The sequence below is a fragment of the Gavia stellata genome, chromosome 1 (assembly GCF_030936135.1).
Source record: "Gavia stellata isolate bGavSte3 chromosome 1, bGavSte3.hap2, whole genome shotgun sequence".
In the NCBI taxonomy this organism is placed as follows: domain Eukaryota; kingdom Metazoa; phylum Chordata; class Aves; order Gaviiformes; family Gaviidae; genus Gavia; species Gavia stellata.
Window position 1 is genome coordinate 93,498,298 of NC_082594.1, and position 25,660 is coordinate 93,523,957.

At 34.5% G+C, this 25,660-nt stretch overlaps 1 protein-coding gene across 1 annotated transcript in view; it reads right to left on the bottom strand.

Annotated features, from left to right (window-relative positions):
• Window positions 1–25,660, bottom strand: part of CFAP47 (cilia and flagella associated protein 47) — a 338,108-nt gene that overhangs the window by 183,146 nt on the left and 129,302 nt on the right. Inside the window, exons 41-45 of the mRNA XM_059824083.1 lie at window positions 19,879–19,955; window positions 17,565–17,710; window positions 11,881–11,989; window positions 10,791–11,017; window positions 3,539–3,719 (exon numbers count right to left, since the gene is read on the bottom strand). Coding sequence (XP_059680066.1) covers window positions 3,539–3,719; window positions 10,791–11,017; window positions 11,881–11,989; window positions 17,565–17,710; window positions 19,879–19,955 — 740 coding nt within the window. The remainder of the gene's footprint in view (window positions 1–3,538; window positions 3,720–10,790; window positions 11,018–11,880; window positions 11,990–17,564; window positions 17,711–19,878; window positions 19,956–25,660) is intronic.

Below are 25,660 nucleotides of genomic sequence, written 5' to 3' on the forward strand. Positions count from 1 at the left end.
AATTCTTTCAAAATTTCCATAAACTTCTTACAGACACCAGACCCTTCACTTCTATACTAGCTCTTCGGCCAATACTGTGTACGGAGATAAGACCATCTCCCCAATTCTTATGACACTACTAATTTGACAGGACAAGAGGAAATGGCCTCAAGTTGCACCAGGGGAGATTCAGGCTGGCTATTAGGAAAAATTTCTTTCCTGAGAGAGTGGTGAAACACTGGAACAGGCTGCCCAGGGAAGTGGTGGAGTCACCATCACTGGAGGTGTTTAAGGAAAGTGTGGACGAGGCATTGTGGGACATGGTTTAGTGGGCATGGTGGTGTTGGGTTGATGGTTGGACTTGATGATCTTACGGGTCTTTTCCAACCGTAGTGATTCTGTGATTTATCTGTAGATCTCCTTGGCCATTTCAGCATTAAGAAAGAACTCACATTGAGATAATAATTTCATGTGACTGTCAGTCCTTTTCACTAACAACTGTTTTCCAAAACCAGATTCTTACCTGGTTTAGCATGCAGACTCTGTTCCACATCTGCTACAGGTTTGGTTGCACTAAAATACATAGTTTACAACTATGTAGCAATTCCAACTATCTATTTGACAAAATCTGGGTCATCACTAAACTCAACAAAGACTTTTTATATAATCTCGTAAATTACTGATGAAAAGTAGTTAATGTTGTCCAACAAGTACTGGTTCCCACGGGCTCACTTTCTGATGACTCTCCAGCAGCAAATTAATGACAAAATTTGCTGAAGTTTTTCAATCTGGCCACTGTATTATTTTAGTTCCATACAAGTATATGGTTTGTGTTTTGATCAAGATGTCATAGTGGAAGTAAGGTAAACATATTGTATTCTTTTTATTTATTAGATCTGTAATACTTTCGAAAATGTAATAAGGTTATTTAACAAGATCTATTTTACAAGAAATATGTTGACTGGCATTGATTTTTACCTTCTAATTCCCTGTTGACAGAGTTCTTAAAATATTGGTTGGACACTTCTCCTGCTACTGCAGTCTAAGAAATTCTGATCCAAGGATTACTTTTAGTTAGCTTGCTTCCACCTTTGTTTTTCTTCATAAACCTAAGCACTCTGTCATTTCTTCAGAGAAGCAGCTACTCCCACTCTAAGGAAAGCTACACGGTGGCTAAAATACTGCTTCTTTTTCAGATAATGAAGTTAACAAAATTTTCAGATGAGACCTATGTTTTGCCTCCATCCACGGGAACACCACGTGGGGACTTTTGTCACAATACTAGATTTTCTAAATGCCTGTAAATATTCCTGTGTTTTCTCATTAGCACAACAAACACACTGAATCAGCCGGCACTATCTTTGTACTGAACACATCTTTGTTTCCATGCTATCAGCTGGTTATCTCAGCTTCCCTTTTCAGCTGTTCTTTAGCTCACCACCTCTCTGAATTCACTACCAAAGCCCCATTTAGTTCTCTGCATCATCTCAACATTTCTGCTTCCTCATGTAACTATTCAAGTATCATAGAAAGAAAAATCAAATATCAAAAAGATTGTGTTCACTGCAGTATCATTTAGTTTCTGACTTTCCGTTGCTTACTTCCCTCTTTCAGGTATTTTTATAATTTCCTTTGATGAATAAAGAAGCAGCATGAACTAACAGTAAAATAATCACTTCCTTACTGTAATGTAGTTTCTTTACTACATTTTAGCAATTAATATTCTAAAATTTTCACATACGTGCATTCATATTTCAATTTTAAAAATAATTTGAGAAGCTGCTAAGCAACAGTGACTTGCCATCTGGTCAGTTAACAACCTTCATCCTGAGATCACGATAGAGGTCTTATTATGTCCTTATCAGATTCGTGTGTACGTGTTTTGCTCTCTCCCCCAGCTGGTATTCCCCTCTTCTACAGTGCAATCCAAAGAATCCCCCACACCACTCAACAAAGTCATCATGAGTTTTTTTAGTTCACCTCTACATCTATTATTACAAACACAGGCAATTATTTTTTAATTTGACAGCAAAAGGATTTTAACTAGGATTTAAATATCCTGTCATTCAATAAATATTTTAGCTTCCAACCTGTGTTACATCTATTCTACAACTTCTACTGACTGCTAGTCCTGTAGTTATTCATCAGGCTAGTCTTGCTTCTAATACTACAATAACTATTGTCATCTTCCTAAAAATGTGCCCAGTGACACCCTAAAATGCTTTACAACACAGATATTGCAATCTAAGTTGAATGAATCTGTAACAAAAAGACTTGTCAGAAATAATCAATTCCTTAGTTTTATTCCAGAAAAGAAACAAAAAACACAAGGGATACACCAAGTATGAAAACAAACATACACCACGAAAGCACATGACTGATTCCAACAATACTTGGAGAAGCGAACTGCAGAAACATGCAGAAGGACTCTGTTGATCAAGAAAAGAAGTGAGGAAACAAATCTATGGATTTTTCACATTGGTGGACTGACTATAATTCATAGAATCACAGAATAATTTAGGTTGGAAAAGACCCTTAAGATCATCAAGTCCGACCATTAACCTAACACTGCCAAGTCCGCCACTAAACCGTGTCCCTAAGTGCCACATCTACACGTCTTTTAAATACCTCCAGGGATGGTGACTCAACCACCTCCCTGGGCAGCCTGTTCCAATGCTTGATAACCCTTTCAGTGAAGAAGTTTTCCCTAATATCCAGCGTAAACCTCCCCTGGTGCAACTTGAGGCCATTTCCTCTTGTCCTATCACTTGTCACACAGGAGAAGAGACCAACACCCACCTCACTACAACCTCCTTTCAGGTAGTTGTAGAGAGCAATAAGCTGTCTCTTCAGCCTCCTTTTCTGCAGACTACACAACCCCACTTCCCTCAGCCGCTACAGTTCTTTTAAGAAATGCAACCTAGAGTACTTTATAGGTTTAAATAAAGCATTTAAAAAAAGAATAATCAACTAGCAAAGGAGGGATCAAAATGAAAACCAAGTAGAAAACAAAGTCATTAAGATTTCAGTATAAAATTTAAGATACTAGAAAAATTAGAAGCAATAGAGACTGACCAAAGCTGACAAGATCACTCTGAAGACCAATGTACAATTTTTCATTGATGAGGGACAGGGAGAAAACAGAGCGCAATTAGTTGACACCTCTCTCTGGCTGACTGAAGAGTAGGCAACAGTAGGAAATATATGTGGGATAACTGGCACAATTTGAGCACAGATCAGTGCTGGATAAGAAATGGAAGTGAGAAATGAGCACAAATTCAGGATCTGTCAGATAAACAAACCAAACAGATTTCTCTTTTAGAGCAAGTCTCCTGTGGTTGTGTGTCTTTGAGAAAACCAAGGGCAAGTGGAAAACACTGTTACGAGCTAATAAGATAGACCTCGGGTAGTGATGACAAATACGAAGCTGAGGATTTGATCAATAGCAGAATGGAGAGAAAGATAATTTTCTGAATTTGTTTAGGAAAACCTTAAAAATACAGATTCTTTTAGAGAAAAAAAAACCAAACAAATTTATCATATTTAAGACTATTCTTACCCATTTGCTGAGGTGAAAGGTCTTTTGCTGATGGAACTTCCAAATTAACTCTGCTTGATGCCAACACTGGAATAGAGAACTTCTCAGGAACCTCAAAGAATTCTTGCATGCTCACTTCAACACTGTAATCCACATACTTCAGCTCTGAGGGGAATTTACGAGGTTTCGGGAGTGCATGTCTCTGCAAGTGAAAGAATAATGTGTACATAAGAACAGTCATCTCATAATAATTTCAGGTTAAGAAAAGTAAAATTATACAGGCTTAAGGGTGTAATTCTAAAAGTGAATTAGTAATTAGGCAACTTATATAGAAATTGTTGAGAGATCCTTCTAAATAAAAACTGTCTTGCATAACTTTTTTAGACATCATGCCTCTGAAACATTCATTTAAGAAAAATGCATTTTGAGATTTACAGTAAAACCACTTCCTACACAGAAAGCACTCTGCAAGCCTTTATAGGTATTCAGGGAAGGCAAGAAAAGGGGAGAAAAAACATGAAAAGAAAAATGTATTTTATATCAGATGTAGACAGATGTTTCTTCTTTTACTTCTTAAAGTTTCTGAATAATAAAAAGCATGAAAAGGAAAAATTATTTTTATATTTTGTAAGGGATAACTATATTGTTAGCTGAGCTAACTTTGATACTTTAATGTTGGCAATATATTTTAGAAATCAAAGCATTTAGAATTAATTTTAGGGACCAATAAGCTCCTCCTCTTGGTAAAAAGCATTGCTAGTCAACAGCATGAAACATATTAGTAAAGTATTAGCACAGTACATAAAGGCAAGCTCAAAATAGGCATCTAAACCTCTTAATGAACTATATTTGACTCCTGTAAGATAGCATTACAGAAACAATGCAATGATTTAATAGACTACTTGCTCAAAATTGCCATTTTCAATCCAATAACACAGTATAATTGCAATGCTGAAGATTAATTGTAAGTTGAACAAATTTAAAAACTGAAACTAGTTGCATCTTTTTTATAGACAAGTCTTTGAATTCATTACTATTGTGAATTGTCTTGAGCAAATCTAGGGAGGAGATAAATACAGAAATATTCAGTTTGTGCTAGGAAACTGGTTTATTCTCAAAGCCTATTGGTTTTAAATAATGCCAGGACAGCACGTATCGCAGTACATATTGCAACGGGACAAGGAATGGAGATCCATTGTGGGAATTCAAAAAGACAATTTAAAAGGAAAGTTGATTGTTCTTAAGGATTGCTATTAAGGGTAATATGGTCAAATTACTGTTCAAATCAACTGGGTTAGGGTTCTGGTTTGGGTTAGTAGTTCGTCTTTTTCTTTCTTTTCTGTTTTAATACAAAAAGTCACCTTCCCTTGACGGTTTTAGAAAGCAGACCTACACTCTGCCATTGCTTTGTTTTGACCATTAATCTATCCATCCAAAGTGTCAATACAGTGTTAAATACAAAGTACATATGGAATTTGGGAACCTGTTAAGCTTTAGTTGCTAATACAGTTTTTTGACACAATAACTATAGAAACATTACTATTCAAGATTCTTGTTCCATGAAGCACAACTGGACAGATGTATCTGACTAAAAAAATACTTATCAAAACAGAATGTCAACATAGTTCTGTTTTTATTGTATTTGCACCACTTGTATGGTGCAAACAAAACTTACAGAAGGGACAAGAAGAATCATTATGTGAGTTGAAAACCCGAACTCACTATTTATTAATTTCTATCATGCAAGACTGGAAGTTCACTGATAGTAATCTCTCTCCCTCTCTCTCTCTCACACACACACAAAATAAAATAAAAAAAATCAATAGGTGCTAATAATTCAGTTGCTATATTAGTAACAAGTTCCATTTCTCTCTGATAGGAAGGAAATGACAGATGACTTTGTGGTGGGAAAAAGGTATTTCATTCTCACTTGCAATGGGAAGTTCCAAATCAAAAGAATTACATATATTTACCAGTTTAAATTTTACTTTGACCTGCATATTCAAAAATAAATTTATACCTACACCTGATTTTAATAATTAGATTATTTTCCAACACTGAAATAAAAATCCAGCATGATTAAAAAGTTTTGGGAAGTCTTAATTGACAAAATGATTGTAAAATGACCTTTGGTGGAGCACTGAACACATTTACATTATAATTATCTTGAATAGACATGAGTTTAAAAATCACTGAAGTACTTCATTTTAAGATCCTTGTTCACACTCTCTCATTTTTAAAGGTATGTTAGGAAAAAATGACAGTTGGTTAGTATTACATAGCCTATGAACATTTCCAGTATTTCCTGGTACCTTGTCAGAGAGTAAAGGATTAAAATATTTTTAATGAGAGACCTAGATCTTTTTGAAAGGGGAAAAGAAAATCCTGCAAACACACACAAGACTAAAACCAGTTGCCTCAAAGGGTAGCATTTCCAAGAAAAGAGAAAATGTCCAACACAATTCAGATAAATGTTGCAGATGCTCTTCTTCTTAGTATTTTTCAGGGTAGTGAGAGTTAAATGGAATTTAATATTTTTTAGCTCTCATTATCAATTGCAGGTCTAAGGCTGCTGTGCTACAATAAGACAGATTCCAACATGTACTACATCAATGTAATGTTCATGATATTCCAAGTGTGGAAATGTTATTACCAGTTAAGAACAGTATTTGCATTCAGTTCCCAGGATTAATTTCTTTTTTTAGGCTATTTTTTCAAAAAAGGATCGGAAGGTATGTAAAGCATCAGAATTAAACTTGTTATTTTTAAAGACTGATTGATTTTCCAAGGTATTTTCTTAGATTTACCATCTGCACTTTCTATGCATAAAGGATGTCAGATTCTATTACAGAGTGCTGAGGCACCGTACTCTTTCCTTGCATATTACTGTTTTCCAAATTCTAATTTAGCCCTATTTCTTCTTCCCAGGAATTAACTTCTAAAACTGTTCCTCATGAATAAAAGAATTTTATGATCTCAGTCTCTCAGAATCCCTGTGATCAATCATGTTTGCCATCTCCCTTAACCCCGTATCAAAAGATAAGTGATGTAATATAAAAGACATTGGTCCCAGTTATAGCTTTGACAAATTGAAATCTGACCACAGATCCTTTTGTGAAAAGTTCATTCCCATTCAAACGTATCTAATGTAACTTTTCAATTACAGTATCTTCTTTCTTCAAGGACATCATGATTCTTTCTCAAAAAAAACCCACCTATCTTTAAAAAAGCAAACTGCTCAAACTGAGCTTACAACTTTTCCATCATCACGTGGAAGATCACAAAATCCTTATTGAATCCTGGGGGACTATGAAGAGCACAATCTTTGAAGATCTGAGTTGGAAAAATGTAGGATGAGATTCTGTCACATCAGCCAAGCAGCAGAAGCCACAGTTTCATGTGCACAAGGCCTCTGCTCATTTTGCATTGATCAGAATTAAAACTCATCACCACCACTATGATGTACTAAGATAAAAATACTCAATATTGCTTAGCCACGTGGACAGCAGAATAGAAAGAAAATGCACAATGCCCTAACAGCTGTAATATGGCTAAGGATAGAGATCTGTTGTCCACCCTCAGACGAGCCACGCATTCGAAGGGAGGCAAAATGGAGCCTAAATACTTTTTACAGCTTAACTGTGAGGACACATCTGGACACAGTGGGAAGTGCAAGCTTTAGTTTTGGGATTCTTGTAGAACAGGACTTCTCTTCCTTTGCTGTCGTAATGTCTAATTATAGAAGGAGATTACTGCCATCTCTGACTATGCAGAAAGAGCCCTGTATCTAAATGCTGGGCGTAATTTGTGCCTCTTTAGGTAGTTTCTAGAAAAACTAAGGAAAACTAAGGCAAACTAAGGCATGTTATTTTGAATTTCACTTCACTGACTGCAACTTCCTTCACCTCGCATGCCCAACTGTATTACTTCTAGTTATTGTTATATTTCCTTCATTCTTTTATTCACTTCCCTCTATTTACCATCATTAGTAACTTCAGTCTAAACAAGTTATGTTCTTCTTCTACATTCTCTTCCCTTTCTTTCCAGCTACCCTTTTTCTTCCCTTGTTATCTATGTTCACCTAAACTTCCCACCTACAGCTTTCTCTTATTCATCATTAACAAAGGCAATTTGTAATTATTCACAATAATGCCAGTCCCAACCTTGACCTAAAAATGTTGTAGAAGGAATTAAATTATTGAAGTACTCAGGAGGTAAAAAATTAACACAATTGTATACTTAAAAAATAGAATTCAGAACTTTCCTAACATTTTTCATTAAAAACAATAAAAAAATTCACAGGCAGAAATGGGCATGCAACCAGGTTAATATTTAGTTTCTGGGTTTTATGTCTTGTATATATTTATAGGGTGTAGGTATACTCATAGGGTGTATTTATAGGGTATGTAGGTATATATATTTATAGGGTATAGGGTATAGGTATACTAATAGAATTAAATAGCATAAGGCTACTGATTTTAATCTCTCATTTTCCTTCAAATATTTAAATATTATCTGCATCTTTGGATTCCGATTGCTTTAGCATCCTTGCTTCCTATCTCTTCATTACTTAACTTCTCTAACTGCTTTATTAAATTTTGATGTTATTTGGTTTCAAATTTGTTTATTTTTTTAATTATACCAAAGTTTAAGCACAAAAAAAAATCCTTTAATAAATGGTTTAGATTGTGTTGGCAGTAGAGGTTACTTTTAGGGGACAGGGAAGGAGAATGACAGTTTAACTACTTAACATTGCTGCTAGTAAGTCCTTCAGTGCCCAAGACTGTAAAATAAACTACTAAAATTCTATTTCTAGCAGAACTGTTTAATGAGCTGTTTTTAATCTAATTTATAAAGTAAAAGATAGAAATAAATATTTAACCAATACTCCTGCTTCTTTCCATTGAATGATCATTTCCAAGCTCCTCAGACTTGTTGACTGTCACTTCTCTATTCTGACTGCACATTATCTAATACTGGCCTAGTAGTAACAACGTTTAGCACAAAAGCCCTACAGGATAAATAGGTTCTGATCAGCACAACAACTTTTATGGGAAAGAGAGAAAAATTCATTATTTTTTTAGTAACTCTAATCATTAAAGACAATCAAAATAGATCATTGTTTCTTACAGCAAGGAAAAGAAGCAGTAAAAGAACAGTACAAAAATAGCTAGGACTTTCAACCACGCATGTAGATGGGTCAAACAAAAACATACAGCACAAGTTAATGAATATGCATATCCAGTTTGACTCCAAAAATATACCCTACTTTTATTACTATTTCCTATCTGATTTAAGTAAACATGAGTAAAATGTACAGTTTAATAGGAATGGAATGCATGCAATTATTTAGTTACTTATTCTTCAATTTTACAGGCAAATATTGACCAAGTAGTAATAATGTAAGGGCATTTTCCCTTCTGTCTAATCATTATATAATACAATTATACCTGTAGGAAGTGAGTATAAAGGTGGAAAGGAAATCAAAAAGAGAGTAACAGATTTACAGAGATTCTAGGTTTATCTCTAACCTACAACATATGTTCCAAAGGATTTCATGAGCCTAAATAATTCAGTAAAGCACAGAAGCTGTGGATGGGATCTTTTTTTTTGGGGGGGAGGGGGCGCAATTTAGGCAATGAACTTAAACCCATACTTCAGCTCCAAATTTAATTGCAGAACACCAGTCCCCCTCAAAAAAAGTTTATTCAGTAAATGCCACCAGAATTTCTATACTGTCACTTTTATACAGACAGTAAGTAAGCATTTATGACAAAAAAAAGATTAGAAACACTTTTCAGAATTTAATCTGCATAGTGGGTTACCATATTGAGATATTTTTAATGTGCAAAGTCTTTTCTACATCAGTATATTGCAGAACTTCTCCATTTTATTTCTCATAAGGAATTATAAGACTTTCTGTACATGGAGCAGAATACTTCTTCCTGTATATTAGTTTCAATTCTCACGTGATAATTTATTCAGTGTTAGTATCCATCATTATGCACTTTATAACTAATCTAATTGTCCTCCACTCTTCTACGGTACAAGTAATTTTAGAAGTCATACTAGATCTTAGCACACCTAGTGATGCAAAGAGTATTCCTACTATGTTCTGTCTTGATTACATCCAGCTTCAGAGCAGTCAAGTCTTTCATCAAGTATTTGCTAACTGACTGTGATATTAAAGGACTTCAATTATGAAAAGTTTACAAAATGTTACCACAGCAGTGGATTAGCTATAATCCAAAAGGAAAATTTCTGAGTCTAGATTACATGGTTATAATTCTTGTTCCATTACAAACATAGAACAGATTACATCTAGTCTTTCATTTTTCCTCATTTAATTTGTTTTATATTACTTTTTAAACTTACCTGTAAAAAAAAGGCATAAATTTAGCAACATCAAGACACCAGGGAAAATTCTCTTCCTTTAGTACTGGGTATCACGTACATTGGGAACCATACTCAGGGAATAGTCTAACTGGAAAACTGGAATAATATACAGCTGCCCGGCAATCTGTCTGAGGCCAGGTAACATCCAGTTCACAAGGGAAATTAAAACCCAGAGTGAAGCTACCATAGAAGGTGACATTTGAATTCTACATGAGAAAAAAGGTTGCTTCTTTGGTAATAGTGCTATTATAAATTTATTCACAAGTACTAATTGAATGTTTAATAGACTATCTTGGTAGGATTTTTTGTTTCTAGGCATTGAAATCTTGGGAAAATATCTCTAGGTTGGAATGATGTATAAGTAGGGAGCTATAGCTTTTAAGGAAGATTTGCGGTTTTCCAAAACTATTTTGGATGGATTGCAAGACAAGAAAAAGTCTTTCCTTTTCCTTGATTTATTCTTAAAGTCTATTCTTTAAAAAAGAAAAAAAAAATCCTGTTTGAGAATTTTCATTTCTTACAAAAATGTGCATAAGGAAGGATCCTAATTCAGATATCTACTACAAAGAATATGAAAGCTTTTTTAATCAATGGGTATTTTTCAGAAGGTAACTGAAGTAAAATGTTAATGCTCTTTTTAACTGCAACCAAGATTTCTTGAAGGAAAGAACTCTTAATAGCATGGAGTGAGGAAGCAGCTTCAGAATGAACATGTAAAATATTGCAGTGTTTGAGGGCAATTGGGATTAGTAACTGTCAGATTATAGAATGTGTGGGAAAAACATAACTTCACACTATTTCCTGAAACTTAAAAAATTCAGTCCTACAAATCAAGAACAACTAAATAATTGCAGTAACAGACTACTGTGTTTCTTACCTCTACTCTGGACAGTCCTAACAATGCAGTTGCAACTCGAACACTACTGCTCTGCAGAGTCCCTGTGATCTTTCTTCTTTCATATTCAATAGTTGACATCTGCTGTTGTGCAGCAATGACAAGAGCCCTCTCTCTTGACTCATTGATCAATGGAATCCTCAGATTTTCTTCAAGAATCTGACCAAAACCACATTTCAAATATAAAACTGGCTCTACTGCACTCGGACCTGTTAAATAAAAAAAAACAAACAAACCCCCCACATTTGTCAGCTGCGAGTGTAACTGCAAAGGGTATTTACAATCCCTAATCTTCAAAGAAAAGCTAGAATAGAAAAATCCTTTGATGTTTAGTTACATGCTATCACTCTAGTACATGCTATTTACCCCAGTAATACTTTTTTTTATTTTTAATCATAATGGGAAAATAAAAATTAACACAGACTGAAATGCAAATCAAAGGTTGCTTTTGATAGTTAATAAAAACCCCCAGACTTTACTGTTACTACTATTATGATAATTAATGAAAGCTTTAAAAAGTCGTTCTGGTACCTACACAACAAAGCCACTCTTTTATCCCCCTAGTTGATGTTGCATCCCCTCTAAAAGAAGCCACCAGCAATTACTGTTTTCGAAATAGGACTGACAGCAGTTTATCACCGGCTGTTTGAAGACAAAAGTATTAGATTGCCGGTCAAATCACAACACTGCATACAAAACTCATGTGTTTTAAAACTAGAAAAATTCTACATAAAGATGACTTGTGCTGGTTCATCTGGCTACAACCCGTATTCTGAAGTAGAAAAGAAGAGAAATTATGAAAAAAATATTTATGTAGACTATGGTGAAAACAATACAAGAAAGTTGAAGATGATAGCTAACAACCAGCTGCTGGTCTGAAGAGAATGGACTGGACAACATCAAAAGAAATATCTGAAGTTACACTGTAATATCTTTCTTACACTTCACTATAAACAACTGCTTTTACCAGATGTATTTAATTAATTTTAACAAAAATGCATGGGAGCTAAAGAATATTTGCAAAGGAGAATGATTTGCTCTATTTTGCTCTTCTCCCTTCTATTCACTTTACCTTCTAATGTACTGCTAACATGCAAAACATTTGGACTATGCATTGGAAGCAATCCTGAAGGCAAAGGTATATCACCTATTCCCTCTATCAGGTATACAAATTCTCCAATCTGAAACACAAGAACATACACATCCGCACAATTCAGACAGTAACTCATGAAGAACAGAAGGTAAAATATTAAAACTAAAACCAAAGATATCCTAGTAATACTTAAGATGTGACTTGTGAAATAATTTACATATTCAGGAGACCCATTATTTTAAAACTATTTTAAATGAAAGAAAATTATAATTTCAAAACCTGCCATGACAATAAAGTACATTTAATTGAGAATATGAAATCTGAAAAGAAATTTCAATGGGTTGAATCCTCTCCAACTCCTCATATAATTTAATTGAATGAGGATATCCTGACCCATAAATAAATAACGTGAATTCTAATTCTGTGTTATAGCCACATATAATTTAAACATATACACGAGCTTACTTCATTGCTTTTCACTGTTAAGAACTTTTTTTAAAAAATTTTTACAGTCATTTTGAGCCAGTAACATTTATCTAGAAAGCAAAAAAGAGCAGAAGTCAAGGCCGGTTATCATCATGTACAAATTCTCCATTAAGAAGAAATGAACTTAACAAATCTTAATTATTTCATGAAAAATAATGGAACACCTACAGAAGCTTGAAAGTAAACATAAACACGACCTAGAACAAAGGAAGATAGAAATTTGTCGTAGAGGAAAGGATAAATTAATTAGCAGAGAAATAACACTTTGAATCTTAGATGAAACAAAAAAATAAGCTGCAAATGAAAGACAGAAAAATATTTAAAAAAAAAAAGAAAATTCACTAAAAGTACTCCAAATTATAAAGGCCACAACCAGAACCTCCCAAAAATAATATAGGTGCCTATATATCTGTCTGAACTAGGCAGGACATTTAATAGATATATTACTATTGCTTTGATAACTTCTTTTTATTTACCACAAACTTTTTTTGGACAACTTTAGCTTCTAGTGATTGCAAGGTAAAGGATCAAATGCTGCTGCAACAACAGATATAATTTGCACAGAAGGTCATCTTTTTGTTTCCATAAACCACATTCTGTAAAACTCTGCCCTAAAAATGCATATTCTTTCTCTTATTCTTCATTCCAGATATGAAGGAAATAATTTATTTATATCATTTAGTCCATCTGCCAACCACTGCAAAGTCTTCCCTTTAATATTGGTCAATAACATAAGACAAGCCTGCTTTTTATTTTGCCTTTATTCATAGTTTTGTCAGATATTTATGTTAAGGCTGAAAACATTGCAATTATGTTTCTGACCCAGCAGAAGGAAAGCTATTCAACTTTGATGGCATTTTCTTCCCTTCCTTGATTCAAGAGTTCAGACAAATCTTCCTTGAGAAGGATTAAAGAAACATACACAAACTAATGGTCACTCCTGGGAACCAATTTAAACAGGAATTATTCCTGTTTGCCACAGTGTTTTGGCTCCATAAGGGCCGTTAACAAGCTGACAGCATAGACAACTTATTTCATGAAGGTACTCGTTGCTAGGATGCCATTCTAATATCAATTACTTTTCTTGTCGTTGCTGACATCAATATGCTTATAGGCAGGAACAAACTTTCCCATTTCCCTCTTTGCTTTGAAGAATTCTTGCTTTTTGATCTCCACAGAATGTAAATCCTGTTTTCTTTCTGCTGAGGATTTTCCCGATGCTTTGGAATAGAATGGGTATTTTACTGTATTTTGAGAGTTTATCTAGTATCCCCATGATTTTAATGATTTGTATTTCTGTTTTCCATCAGGTGCAAACAGGATAGCATCAACATTCTGTAGGGTTTACTGTTAACAAAAATAGTTAAGAAAATAGCTGTTGAACTACTGTTAGCTATTTATCTAATCCCATTGCTAACTGATATTTCAAAAGAATGTATAGCTACCAGGAATTTGCAGTTCTCCATGCAAGTCAGTAATTAAGAACAACAGATAGTAAAGTTTTCTCCTAATAAACAATTTAATTTTATAGTAGACATTTAGCTGTGAAAGTCTGGACTGACACTCTTAAACTATGACTTAATAATTATTATCATTGAAATCATAGGTTGTTCACATTTAAATTAGCTCCCAGAAACAAAGATATAGAGAAAAAGCAACCCAGTTACATTAACCAATATATAATTTCTTCTCTGAAAAGATCTATGCTGAAAATTTGAAGAATGTCAGTTTCAATTTTTCTTAAAAAACAAAGAAATATTGAAACAAATCCTTGAGAAATGTTATAAACAACTTGTGCTGTCATTTCAAACCTTAGGAAAGTTAACATACAGATGATTTCAAAACAATTTAAGCAACATACTTGAGTAGGCCAACAAACTTGAATCAGTGTATCTTCCTGCTTTTATTACAGATATATAGTTGATGCAATTACAGATATGATTCCTAGTCAGATTCAAGTCTAACTAGTGATTTGAATCTCAATACCTTATTCATTGATTGGAATGAAGAAGCAGTCTTACTCTGATTACAATTTTGGTCCATTTGTCAAAAAGGATAGGTAGGAAGAAATTACAGAAATGCTAAATTAAATTATTTATTAGATTATATACAGCATAAGTCCATATTTGAATTATACAAGTCTCATTGTTGTATGAAGCCATTCGATTGTCATACAGCATGGTAGCTACAATTGTCTGTCAATTAGGTAATGGTATGATTGAAATTTTGCAGCCATATCCACAATATTTAAGCAAGCCAATTTCTTCCTGTGCCATTACTGTACAGATCTAAAATCATGCTAGATATCTTGCAGTTTCATCTTTTCCTAGGAGATTTACCACATTTTCTTACAGATGATACAACTATGTGGATAGGACTTAATTTTTCTAACCTGAGGTGCTATATACCAAAAATTTCGCACTTTCAGCAGCCTTTAAATGCATCCCACCTACTCAGCTGAGCTGAAAGGACCAGGTGTTCCAGAAATAGTTACCATACAGGACATAACAGTGGCTCCTCTGAAGCATTAATGCTTCCTACTACGATACAGTCAAGTAGTTCTTTGTTAAGAACAGTGACTAATAGCTAGGTGTCTAAATTTAAGTGATTGTACATCACCACTGGAGGCAACACTGGGGCTGTCAGAAATGTTCTGTTCCCTTTCCAACTGAAGTATAAGTGTCCCACAGCTCTGACCACATCTCTTAGATTTGCTTTCCTTCTACTAACATGTCTCCATTTTCCTTCTCTTCATTCAATTATTTAGTTTTCAGGCTCTATACCTAATGTAGCATGAGCCTCCTCTTCTCAGACAGGGTATGTACTTCTGCTTCTATTAAAGAAACAAACAGGGAGAATGCCAATAGCAGAGGTTTAAAGAAAGAGTATAAAATCATAGCAAGTAAAAGAAGATCCTTCTCAGATCTGCTCCCAGAAACCAGTAGGTTAGGGTCTTCCATGTCTAGAGACTGCATCTAGGTATTTCATTGAATAAAACTGATGGACCTAACCTTGATGAGTTTGTCTAATTTCTTTTGAACTAGTTAACAGTTTTAGCTTCCAAAGTGTCCTATGACAACTGAGTTACACAAGTTAAACATTGTGTACGAAAAAGTACTTCATTTGGTTCAGTTTGTAGATCCTGCCACAGTTGCTCTATTAATTGTCTGTAAACTATTCATAATCTTATATACCCATCATGTCCCTCAACAATCTCTTTTTTAATTACAGGAAGTTAATTTTTTAAGTGTCTGCCTCTGTAAAGAAACTGTCACATGCTTCTGAACATCCTTGTTTTTCTCTCTTTTCCCCCTATCCCTATTACATTGTTTATTCGGGTGACTAGAGCTGCACACAATATTCACGATGTATAAACCATGGCTCTTTAGAAAGGTATACTGAGGTTTCACAATTTGGTGTCTATTTCTTTCCTAATAATTTCTCTTTTGGAATGATGCTGAGCACTGACTTATTTTTCATTGAACCGTCCATAAAAATTGCTATCCTCTGACATGGGAACATTTATACAGCTTCTTTGTGTGTGATTCCCTGGTGTCAATAAGGCAAGAGCTTGCTGTCTCACTGTAGGCTTTGACAGACTATCCCTCTTCTATCTCTCTGCTAATTTTCAGGAATTCAGGTGAACCATACACTCTTTATGACTTCCAGCCACGTGGCTTGCTTGCTTAAAAAAATGGCCAGTAGTTTCAAATATTGAACAGAGTCAGATAGACAGGCTGGGCCATCATTGCATTAGTCTTATTTTCCTTTAAAAGCAAGGGAAAAATTAAGTTGTCCAGGTGGCAGAGCCAAAGCCCTAGTTAAACAATGAAAACGAACACCAAACATACAAACACTAAACACTAGCATGAGTCTCTTGTTCTATAGTAATGAAAAATACAGAAGCTGAGAACATGCAGGAGAAAAAGAATAAGTCATTTAGGTTTGGATATACTGTTACAAATCATGAAAACCAGGCAGAAAGAATGGCAGATGCATGTCATTGCACAGAGTGAAAGCTGAAACTCAAAGGTAGTATTATGAAAGTAAGAAGCAGAATGCAAGCCTTGAGATCAACCACACATAAAAGAAGATTGAAAAACAGGTGTTGAAAAACATTGACAGCTAGAGACAAAACACAGCAGAGGGGTTAAAGAGGTGATAAGATGGACTAAAGACACAGAAACAAGAAGATTGTGACCACTGAGATAAAGGACTACAGGGACATCAAAGAAGCTGGAGTGCAAATTTTAAGCTCTGAAAGTTTGTCAAAACCAGGTCTTGGTAATTTGATGAAATCAATTTCACAGAATCACAGAGTCACAGAATCATTAAGGTTGGAAAAGACCTGTAAGATCATCAAGTCCAGCCATCAACCAATTTCAATTAAGTATATATGGCAAAACCCAGGCTACATGAGTCGAGAAAAAATAAAAGGTAATGGAGTCAGTATTCATGTACAATCTATTCAAAAGTTTTACCTGCATTGGTGACAAGGGCTGAACGGAATTTGGATTGGCAGAAAAATTTAGAAAGAGACAGGGCAAGAAAAATAATTATTATTCTACTTTGACAGCACATCCTAGACACAGTGATAAATACAGGGAGAAGTACAGTACAGTAAAGACTTTATCCTTTTCCTGCCTATGTCTCATCCAAAAGCATTATTCTTGCTCCCACATCAAGACAAATTATTTAAATTCCATATTTGTTTTGAAGCCGAGTTGCCCAGAAAATCAATGAGAGTAACATTCCTTGTAGTATTAAATTTATTTGTAATGATTTTATAGTGAAAAGTAACTTGTAGCATTTAATATAATTCTAATTACATGTAGATAAAAGGGCAGTAAACTTTGGTTTAAATTTCTTAGCCAAAGCATGTAATCTTATGTAAATCTCTGACGGACTTCTTAAGCAACATTTTCCTCCAAGAATTATCGCAACATTGTATTTTAAGCAAAAAATGAAAGAGAAAACATTTTCATTTCCAGAAGTTAGCACATAGATCACATCTTTATAATTGCATATGTGTGCAAAAACATTACCTTAAAATATGTACATAACCAATTTGTATATTCATTTACCTTATTCACACATAATCGGCAAACGTATCCTGATTCTTAACTGACTAGGCTATCACATGAAAACCACTCTCAGAACATACTTTCTATTCTTACCAGTTCATTAACCAGAATGACAGTGCAGTAACGTTTTTCCAGATTAAAGGGAAGAAAGTGAATATCTAAGCCTGCAGAACTTCTCCCTCCCAAGAACAGTTTTTCCATTGGACTGAAGAACTCTTGCAGGAGGCTGGATTGGTCAGCTGTTAAAATAAGTTTAAATGGTTTAGATACAACAGCATGGGTTGCAAAATAATGTAGCTGCCTGAGTTTAAATATAAAGGTACTGTATACAGCCTCCTGTAGTAATCAATGTTTAAGGCACACTTATAATCAGTATTTACAGTTACACTTGTGTAAATGTGCTGCAATATTGTATGCTGTATTATCTAAATACATTTTGCTAACTATTTGTGTTCTTATTCTGTGCACTGAAACAAATCCTGGGAAGTTCTCACCATCAAAAAACTCTTTAAGGATATACAGCCTATAAGCAAATGACTCCTCCTGCCACAAAGAAGAGTACAGTTTACTACTATTTAAACAGTCTTGCTCTCACTGGCAATAATATGTTATGTTATAGTCTGAAATCCTCCAGAATGGACAAAAACTAAATACCAGCAAGCTTGCTTTCTTTATGATGCTTTCACAAAATCATTATGCTGACAAAGTGCTTTCTTCATAAGACACTAAGAATCTTAGGGTTGAATCTAGCGGGGACTGACTGCTTTCTCACTGTGTGTTTTTTAGCTGCTGAGCATATTTTGATAATGCAGAATACTTCACAGCCAGACTTTCACTCAACCTTGGCTGGCTAACCTTCTAGAAAGTTCAACAGACTTAAGAATCGAAGTGAAAAGGCAGGCAACAGAAATGAGTGAATATCACATAAGAAACCTATACCAAACTTTGGCCAATTAAATAAAACTGATTCACCCCCCAAAAACACCAAGAACCAAGCTGAAGAAATGCGTAACCGCCACCCACCTTTTCTCTCCATAGTCCATATTCTTTTCCAATCAATATAGGAATTTCCCAATATTCATGCTTCAACCAACAGTTAAGTTTGGTATGAATTTGATGTTTCCAAAGCCTACATAATCAATGACCAAAAACAAACCCCCAAAACCACCAACAGGACCCAAGTCCCATTTTTACCCTTCCATCAAATAGGGTAAGGCAGCCCTAACAGGAACTAATTTTTGACTAAATAAAGCACTAACTCCCAAACTTGTCTCATGTTCAAGTGTTCCCCATTCAAAGTGTGTCAAACTGTGGAGCAGACTAAATTAGCCTTGTGAGAGCCCTCCCTCCTCACTTGCTTTTAGGATTCTGTGAAATTAAAACAATTGCCAAAGAAGTAACATTTATTAAAATTTTTAGGGTTTGGTGTTTTTTTTGACAGTTTTCTTCCTTTTTATTATGGCTGCTCCAAGACAAAAAAAATAATCCTAATTCCTATTACTCTCCACTTCAGACTCTTGACCCTTAATAGCACATATTCTCTCAAGCTAGGGTGTAAAACATGCAGAAGACTCTTACTTAGGATTTGTTCACCATGTTATAGAGAGAATGATGGGGAATTATCCCAAAGCAGAAGTGCACTTTGACAAGAAATGAAAACATAATTTTGTTTACAAAGACCTGAAATGCAATCAGAAATGTCTCTGTAGCTCCAATCTGATTGAAGCCATAAAAACCTTTATAAGCTATTCATAGATTGGTACAATAGTTGTACCTCACTTCGTTACTTACGGTATATACTTTTTATTTTTATGAACTGTGTATTAATTGGTTGTTAATCACATCTCAGAATGCAATATGAAATAATAAATATATCTAGAAGGGCTAGATTATTCAGATGACAAATCTGCTTTCCATATGACTGGAAACACATGGAAACATATTTTCTAAGAGGACAAAATTAATTTCATAAGGCCATCGTACAAATTTTGCTCAAGTGGGCTTTCAACAGCCTCAGAAAAAGCTGTAGTTCTAGATGCATACGTTTTGACAGAACTGTTGACTGGCATTTCACAGGAAATAAAAGCAAGAAATGCACAGTCCCTGTTGATGAGTATTTTCAAAAATAAATTAGGCAAACTGCAAAGGCTCCACATCAGAACTCCATGAAGCCAACCCATGGGCCCTTAAAAGAAGAAAAATAGATTATTATTCTTTTTAATGGTAAAGTCATTAGGACTACAGTGCAACCTTAGATATCATTTCACTAAATTTGTCAGAAGACAAACTATCCTATAAATAAGAGTTATTGAGTATACCCATAAATAATAATTACTTTATATTTCAAAATCTTTCTTGTGCAATTTCTACTGTAGTGACACAAGAGATATTGTACAGAGGTACTTACAGTAATTTAAATTTTTCTCTTCATTTGGATCTTCAGGCAGTGCACCATTTTTACAATTTAATATGTTATTTTCAGAACTAAAAGGAAAAATATAAAAATTAAAGCAATACACTAAAGCTGGACATTTCCATTAGTAATAGATAGCTTCTTTTCCCTTTTTATGAATAGAAAAGCAAATGTTTTCAAGAAAAGAAACCACCACATTTTGGAACCATCTACCTACCAATAATGATAAATACTATCTCTTCGACTTAAGTCAGTAGTCATATTCACAGCAGAGCCAGAACATGGTCTCTTCAATTAAGCTGTATAATATCTCTGCAGTACTCATATAAGCAAAATTCCATGTTAAAAAAAAAAATACAATTGTATTTTGCCAGTCAAAATTACTCCCGCCCAGTAACGCTTTTTGGGGAATTCAGTCCCAATTCTTCTCTTTATCATTTCAATACTCTATGGAGATAGGGAAAGAAGAATTGTTCCCTGGTATATCATGAAGTGGCAAGGCCTTGGATTCCTCTGATGCTCTCACTTGTCTTCCTTTCAGTTTTTCCAATTTTTCCCCCAAAAACTATTCTATAGAAATATATCTAAATATCTGAAAACCAAATTCAGTTCAGGTGCATTGTGCTCACTCTAGGACTTACATCCATAGACCTTGTGGACATGTCTTTAGACTGCTGCTTCTTACAGAAACTGATTTGCAAAAGTAACAGTCTTTCATTGCTCCTTATCAGAACACACTTCAGATGCTAGATCTTCTCTAACCTAAACTTTTTTTTTAAAGCCTCAATTTTTTTTTCTAACTCTCTCTACCTTCTTTCTAGCTCAACAGTCTCCTCTTTTTAAAGAAGAGGTAAGCGTTCTGCTTTATTCATGGTAATTCATTTACCTATCCAGGTACCATCCTGAGAGCTAACTAAATCTATTAACGTTTATCTGCCTACTTACAGGTTAAAATACCTTTAACATAACATTAACATTTAGAAACAATAAAAATAAGGCATTTAAACTTAGAATTTTTTTAACATTAATTGTAATTCCTGGTATGTACTTGTATGTTATAGAATAGTAGATTTTTTTTTTTTTGTGATATACACTTTTAGGCAAACACTTTACGTTTATTAGCTTAATAAGAAAATATATCAGCAGCTCATATATGTAAGAAAAGGGAATTATCTAGTAAATGAAGGTTCTAACCTATGGCTTTGGAAAGCCAGTTTATGCCTCCAGCACTTTACTGGAAACTTTGGATACACTACTATTCATTCCGCCAGAATCAGAATTCATGATTTAAACTCTACTCTAAATTTTAGCTGTGTTTCTAATACCGTCTGGAAAGGAACTCTGTCTAGTGAAGGGGAAATTCAGATTGTAACTGCTCAGCAATGGTAATTTGGGACCAAGGAGCAATCTGGCATGGAGGGCAAGAAGGCCCAACTGTCTGGAAGCAGGAATGCCAAAGACAGAGCGACTCCCTGTAAGGGAGCAAAGTTTCCCTTGCTGAAGAGATAAGAAATGATGCAGCATCATCTTGTAGCAATGATCATGGAATGCAAGTGCTCGGGAGCCACTTCTGGTGGACAGAGCTGGTGCTGGGGGATGAACCAAACACCGGGTTAAGGCACCTGACACTGATGCTCACAGGACTGCTGCTGGTGTGTATACAAGGAATCAGCTTGTGTTGCATCTTTGCAGACTCCTTGTAGAACTGCTTATGACAGTAGGTCTCTGCCCAATGCGTTTGTTCATTAAATCTTTGTATTCAAGCACAAATGTGTGTTTAATTTGACTTAAGGGGTACAATAAAAATTCCCATCTAAATTTGAAAATTTTATCTGTGGGGAATATTATTTTAAATGTAAAATATTGTGATTGTAATGATTTATTTCTCTTTTCCCTTCTTTGTCCACTTAATAAATTGTATTTTTAACAAATAAAGAAAAAGTAAACTGTGCATCTTGGCTGGAAATGCACAAGAAGTTCATTACTTGGAAGTTTGCTTTTTCAATAGTAAAGGAAATGAGACACTCATTGCTTTATAAAGTCCTATATTTAACCTTTCCTAGACAGTAAAGTCAATAGAGCATTAATAAGAGATATTTTTTACCTTATTTTTTGTATTTCATTTATATATATTCTTAAATGCAGAGACCTTAGTTACAGCATAGAATATTAACAATTATGAAGACTACATTTATAATTTGCAAGTCAACCATTTGAATAACTCCTATGTAGTGTAGCACATCATTAGCTTTAAAAGATGGAATGTAAACCAGTAATGTTTTGGGTTTTGTACTACTACAAGTCAACAGTAAAAATGCCTCTCAGTAATTTTGAAAAGTTTATCACTAAATGCAACTTTCTAATTTAAGTATTTGAAACAAAGAATTCTGTTCTTCAAGACACACTATTTTGCTTCAAGTCACATGCATTTTGGTGAAGTCTCTGAGGTATTTAAATAATCTCACTGTGCACCGGGATTTTAAATGGTGATGTATACACCGGACCATACAGTGGATTGATTTGGCTTCCTTCTTGATTGATCCTTCTCCCTGCTATACACGAGTATTTATATCTCACAAGGGACAGATAACTGTTTTAATCTATAATTTATAACAACTATATAACAAAGACAGCTTTCTGCATGTTTTCTCTATAGATTTTTAAATAAAAATCTAATTTTGTAATTTCAAGCTTAAAAGTAACATGCAAGTTCATATCTATTTATTTATTTATTTGTTTATTCATTTATTTATTTGTTTGGCTTTTTGAAGTCAGACAGACATATTGTAACAGTAAAAAACACATCACAACACATCTTGCTATAAAACCAGGGTGACTTCATACAATGTTATCTAACCTAACCAAGCCTCAGGACAGCAATATGTTTAAGAAATTTAATAGGAAATCTGCTTCTTTTGTTATTTAAGATATGATATCCCTTTTTTTAAGAAATTATATCAGTAAAGCTAAGTAAAACATGGGGTTTACTCTAAGCCTAATAAATGTTGAGTGATCCAAATTCAATCCAGTAAGTGCAAGATCCAGATTTGAACAATCAGAGAAAAAAAAAATCCCATTGGAATCACACAATATCTATACCAGGGATTCACAAACTGCAACAAATCAATAGTACACAAATTATTTAAAACTTGTGAGCCACAATTTTTGCTTAGAGGAAACAGAGCACAATTATTTAAGAAAAAGGGCAACATAGCAGAACATTTGCATATTTCATGGCTAAAAATAGGGGGCTGATGTTGGCACTATCTCTAACTGGTGTAAATCATTTCTCTTACTTACAGTGCTGATTTCCAAACAGACTGAATTTGGCATCTTACATTTGCCATTCTCAAAATCTTTGTCTTTTTAATATTGGAGTGGAAATTAATTACCTAAAATAGGTTTTATCTAAAATATTCCTTAGATATTTTTCTTTTTATCTTTTTTTTTCCCCACAAGAATTACTATACAAGAAAAAAACCACTTGAAATTTACTTTTGTAGACATGGTTTACAATGTTTCTGCTCACAGAATAAATATAAACTGGGACATAATTTTCCATTATTTTCTGTGCAAAGGCTAATTTTATTCTTGGCTCTTTGAGTAAGTATTGGGATTTTATACCAGACAATGAGGAATTAGAGATGTAAAATCCCCATGTTAATATGTAGTTCATAATCTTGCTAGGAAGCATCAAATCTCATAAGAGAAGCTCTTCAAACAATTTCTACTAAAAATAATTCTTTTCTTGTTTCAGTTAATTTAGTTCACATGCAAGGTTCATTTCCGCAAGGTTCATTTCCACAAAGTCTGGTAACAGCAAAGCTTGTCCCTCTGTACCTCTTTTACACCAAGGCTAAAGGAATGATCTCTATTCACTAACAGTGCAGTTAATAATTCACAAGGAACCTAATGCAGTCAAGGATTTGTCTGAGAAAGGGGTGAAGGGGATGAACCTTAACCTAAACACCTTAACTCTGTTCATGACAATATTACTTTTCAAGTGTATTTGAAAATAACAGACCTACTTGAACAAAAAAACTTATAACAAAATCTTTGTTTATTCTCATCTCCTCAAAGCAAATTGTGCTTCTTACCATCATATTTCCTTGATATTACTTTAGAGTTTTTTCTATCCTTCTTCACAAATAATTTCTACCAGTGTTGAAAAGAGTTAAGACTGTGCAGTTACATTTACGGAAGGAGAGTTTTGTTTAATTTACAGTAAGCACAGAGCTCATAGATGCTGAAAATTATACTGTAATGTATCTCAAAAAAATACTACAAGTAGAGTTTCAGCTCTAGACTCAGGTTTAATATTACCCACACATAAAAGTCATTCTCCCCTAGCAGTAAAATTTGATGAACCAGCTTATAGCAAACAATTATTACATACAGCATTTGATAGCTATTGGGTTTCTCTTAAAATAAATAGTTAATCTTGCTGGGCTAAGAAAAAAATCACAACCTTAAATAAATGGACTTGTAAAATTCTTAGAATATGTTACCCTGGAGATTCATTTTAACACCTATACTTAAAGGCTATTTTTCAGAAAGGAAAATTATCTCTGAGGTATGCAAGTACAACATACTATTTATTCTGTACTTACAAATAAGTATCTCACATAAAAATAAAAAAATACAAATTGTATATAAAATATCAACTCTTTCAATGCTTTATCTTTGGATCAGAATGCCAAGTCATGATTGCAAAAACAGAGACTACAGCAGAAGAATCACTGTAAAAATAACAAATTGCTCAAAAGCTGTATGAAAAAATGATAACATAATAAGCATATTACATGGAAATACATCACACATTGAGAACATACAGAGTAGAACACATTTCTTCACTGGGGTGAACTATACATTGAATAAGTCCTATTTTCAGAGTTGAATGACAGAGACACTCGCATTGATTTGACATGGTATTGAATGTCTCTGTAAATTTATTCGCACCCCAATGAACAAAACCCCTGCAGATAAGTAAAGGGAAAGGGAAATAAAACTGTGCTGTAGAAGACATGCACATTGTGTCTCATTCTTCTATAACAAAAAGAAATATCATCTCATTCAATAATAAAAACAAAAGAAACATCGTTAAAATCAGACAGATTGCTGCACCTGGGTTAGGGCAGGGCCCAGTATCAATACAGACTGGGGGATGAATGGCTTGAGAGCAGCATTGAGGAGGAAGACTTGGGGATATTGGTGGATGAAAAATTGGATATGAGCGGCAATGTGTGCTTGCAGCCCAGAAAACCAGTCATATCCTGGGCTGCATAAAAGGAAATGTGGCCAGCAGGTCAAGGGAGGTGATGCTGCCCCTCTGCTCTAGTGAGTCTCTACCTGGAGTACTGTGTTCAGCTCTGGGGTCCCCAGCACAAGAAAGACATGGACCTGCTTAAACAGGTCCAGAGGAGGGCCACAAAAATGTCAGAAGGCTGCAACACCTCTCCTATGAAGAAAGGCTGACAGAGTTGGTGTTGTTCAGCCTGCAGAGGAGAAGGCTCCAGGGAGACCTTATTCTGGTACTTAAAGAGGGTTTGTAAGAAAGATGGAGAGGCTTTTTACCAGGGCCTGTAGTGATAGGACAAGGGGTACATTTTTAAACTAAAAAAGGGTAGATTTAGATTAGATATAAGGAAGAAATTCTTTATGATGAGAGTAGTGAGACACTGTAACAGGTTATCCAGAAAAGTTGTGGATGCCCCATCATTTGAAGTGTTCAAGGTCAGGTGGGACAGGGCTTTGAGCAATCTGGTTCAGTGTAAGA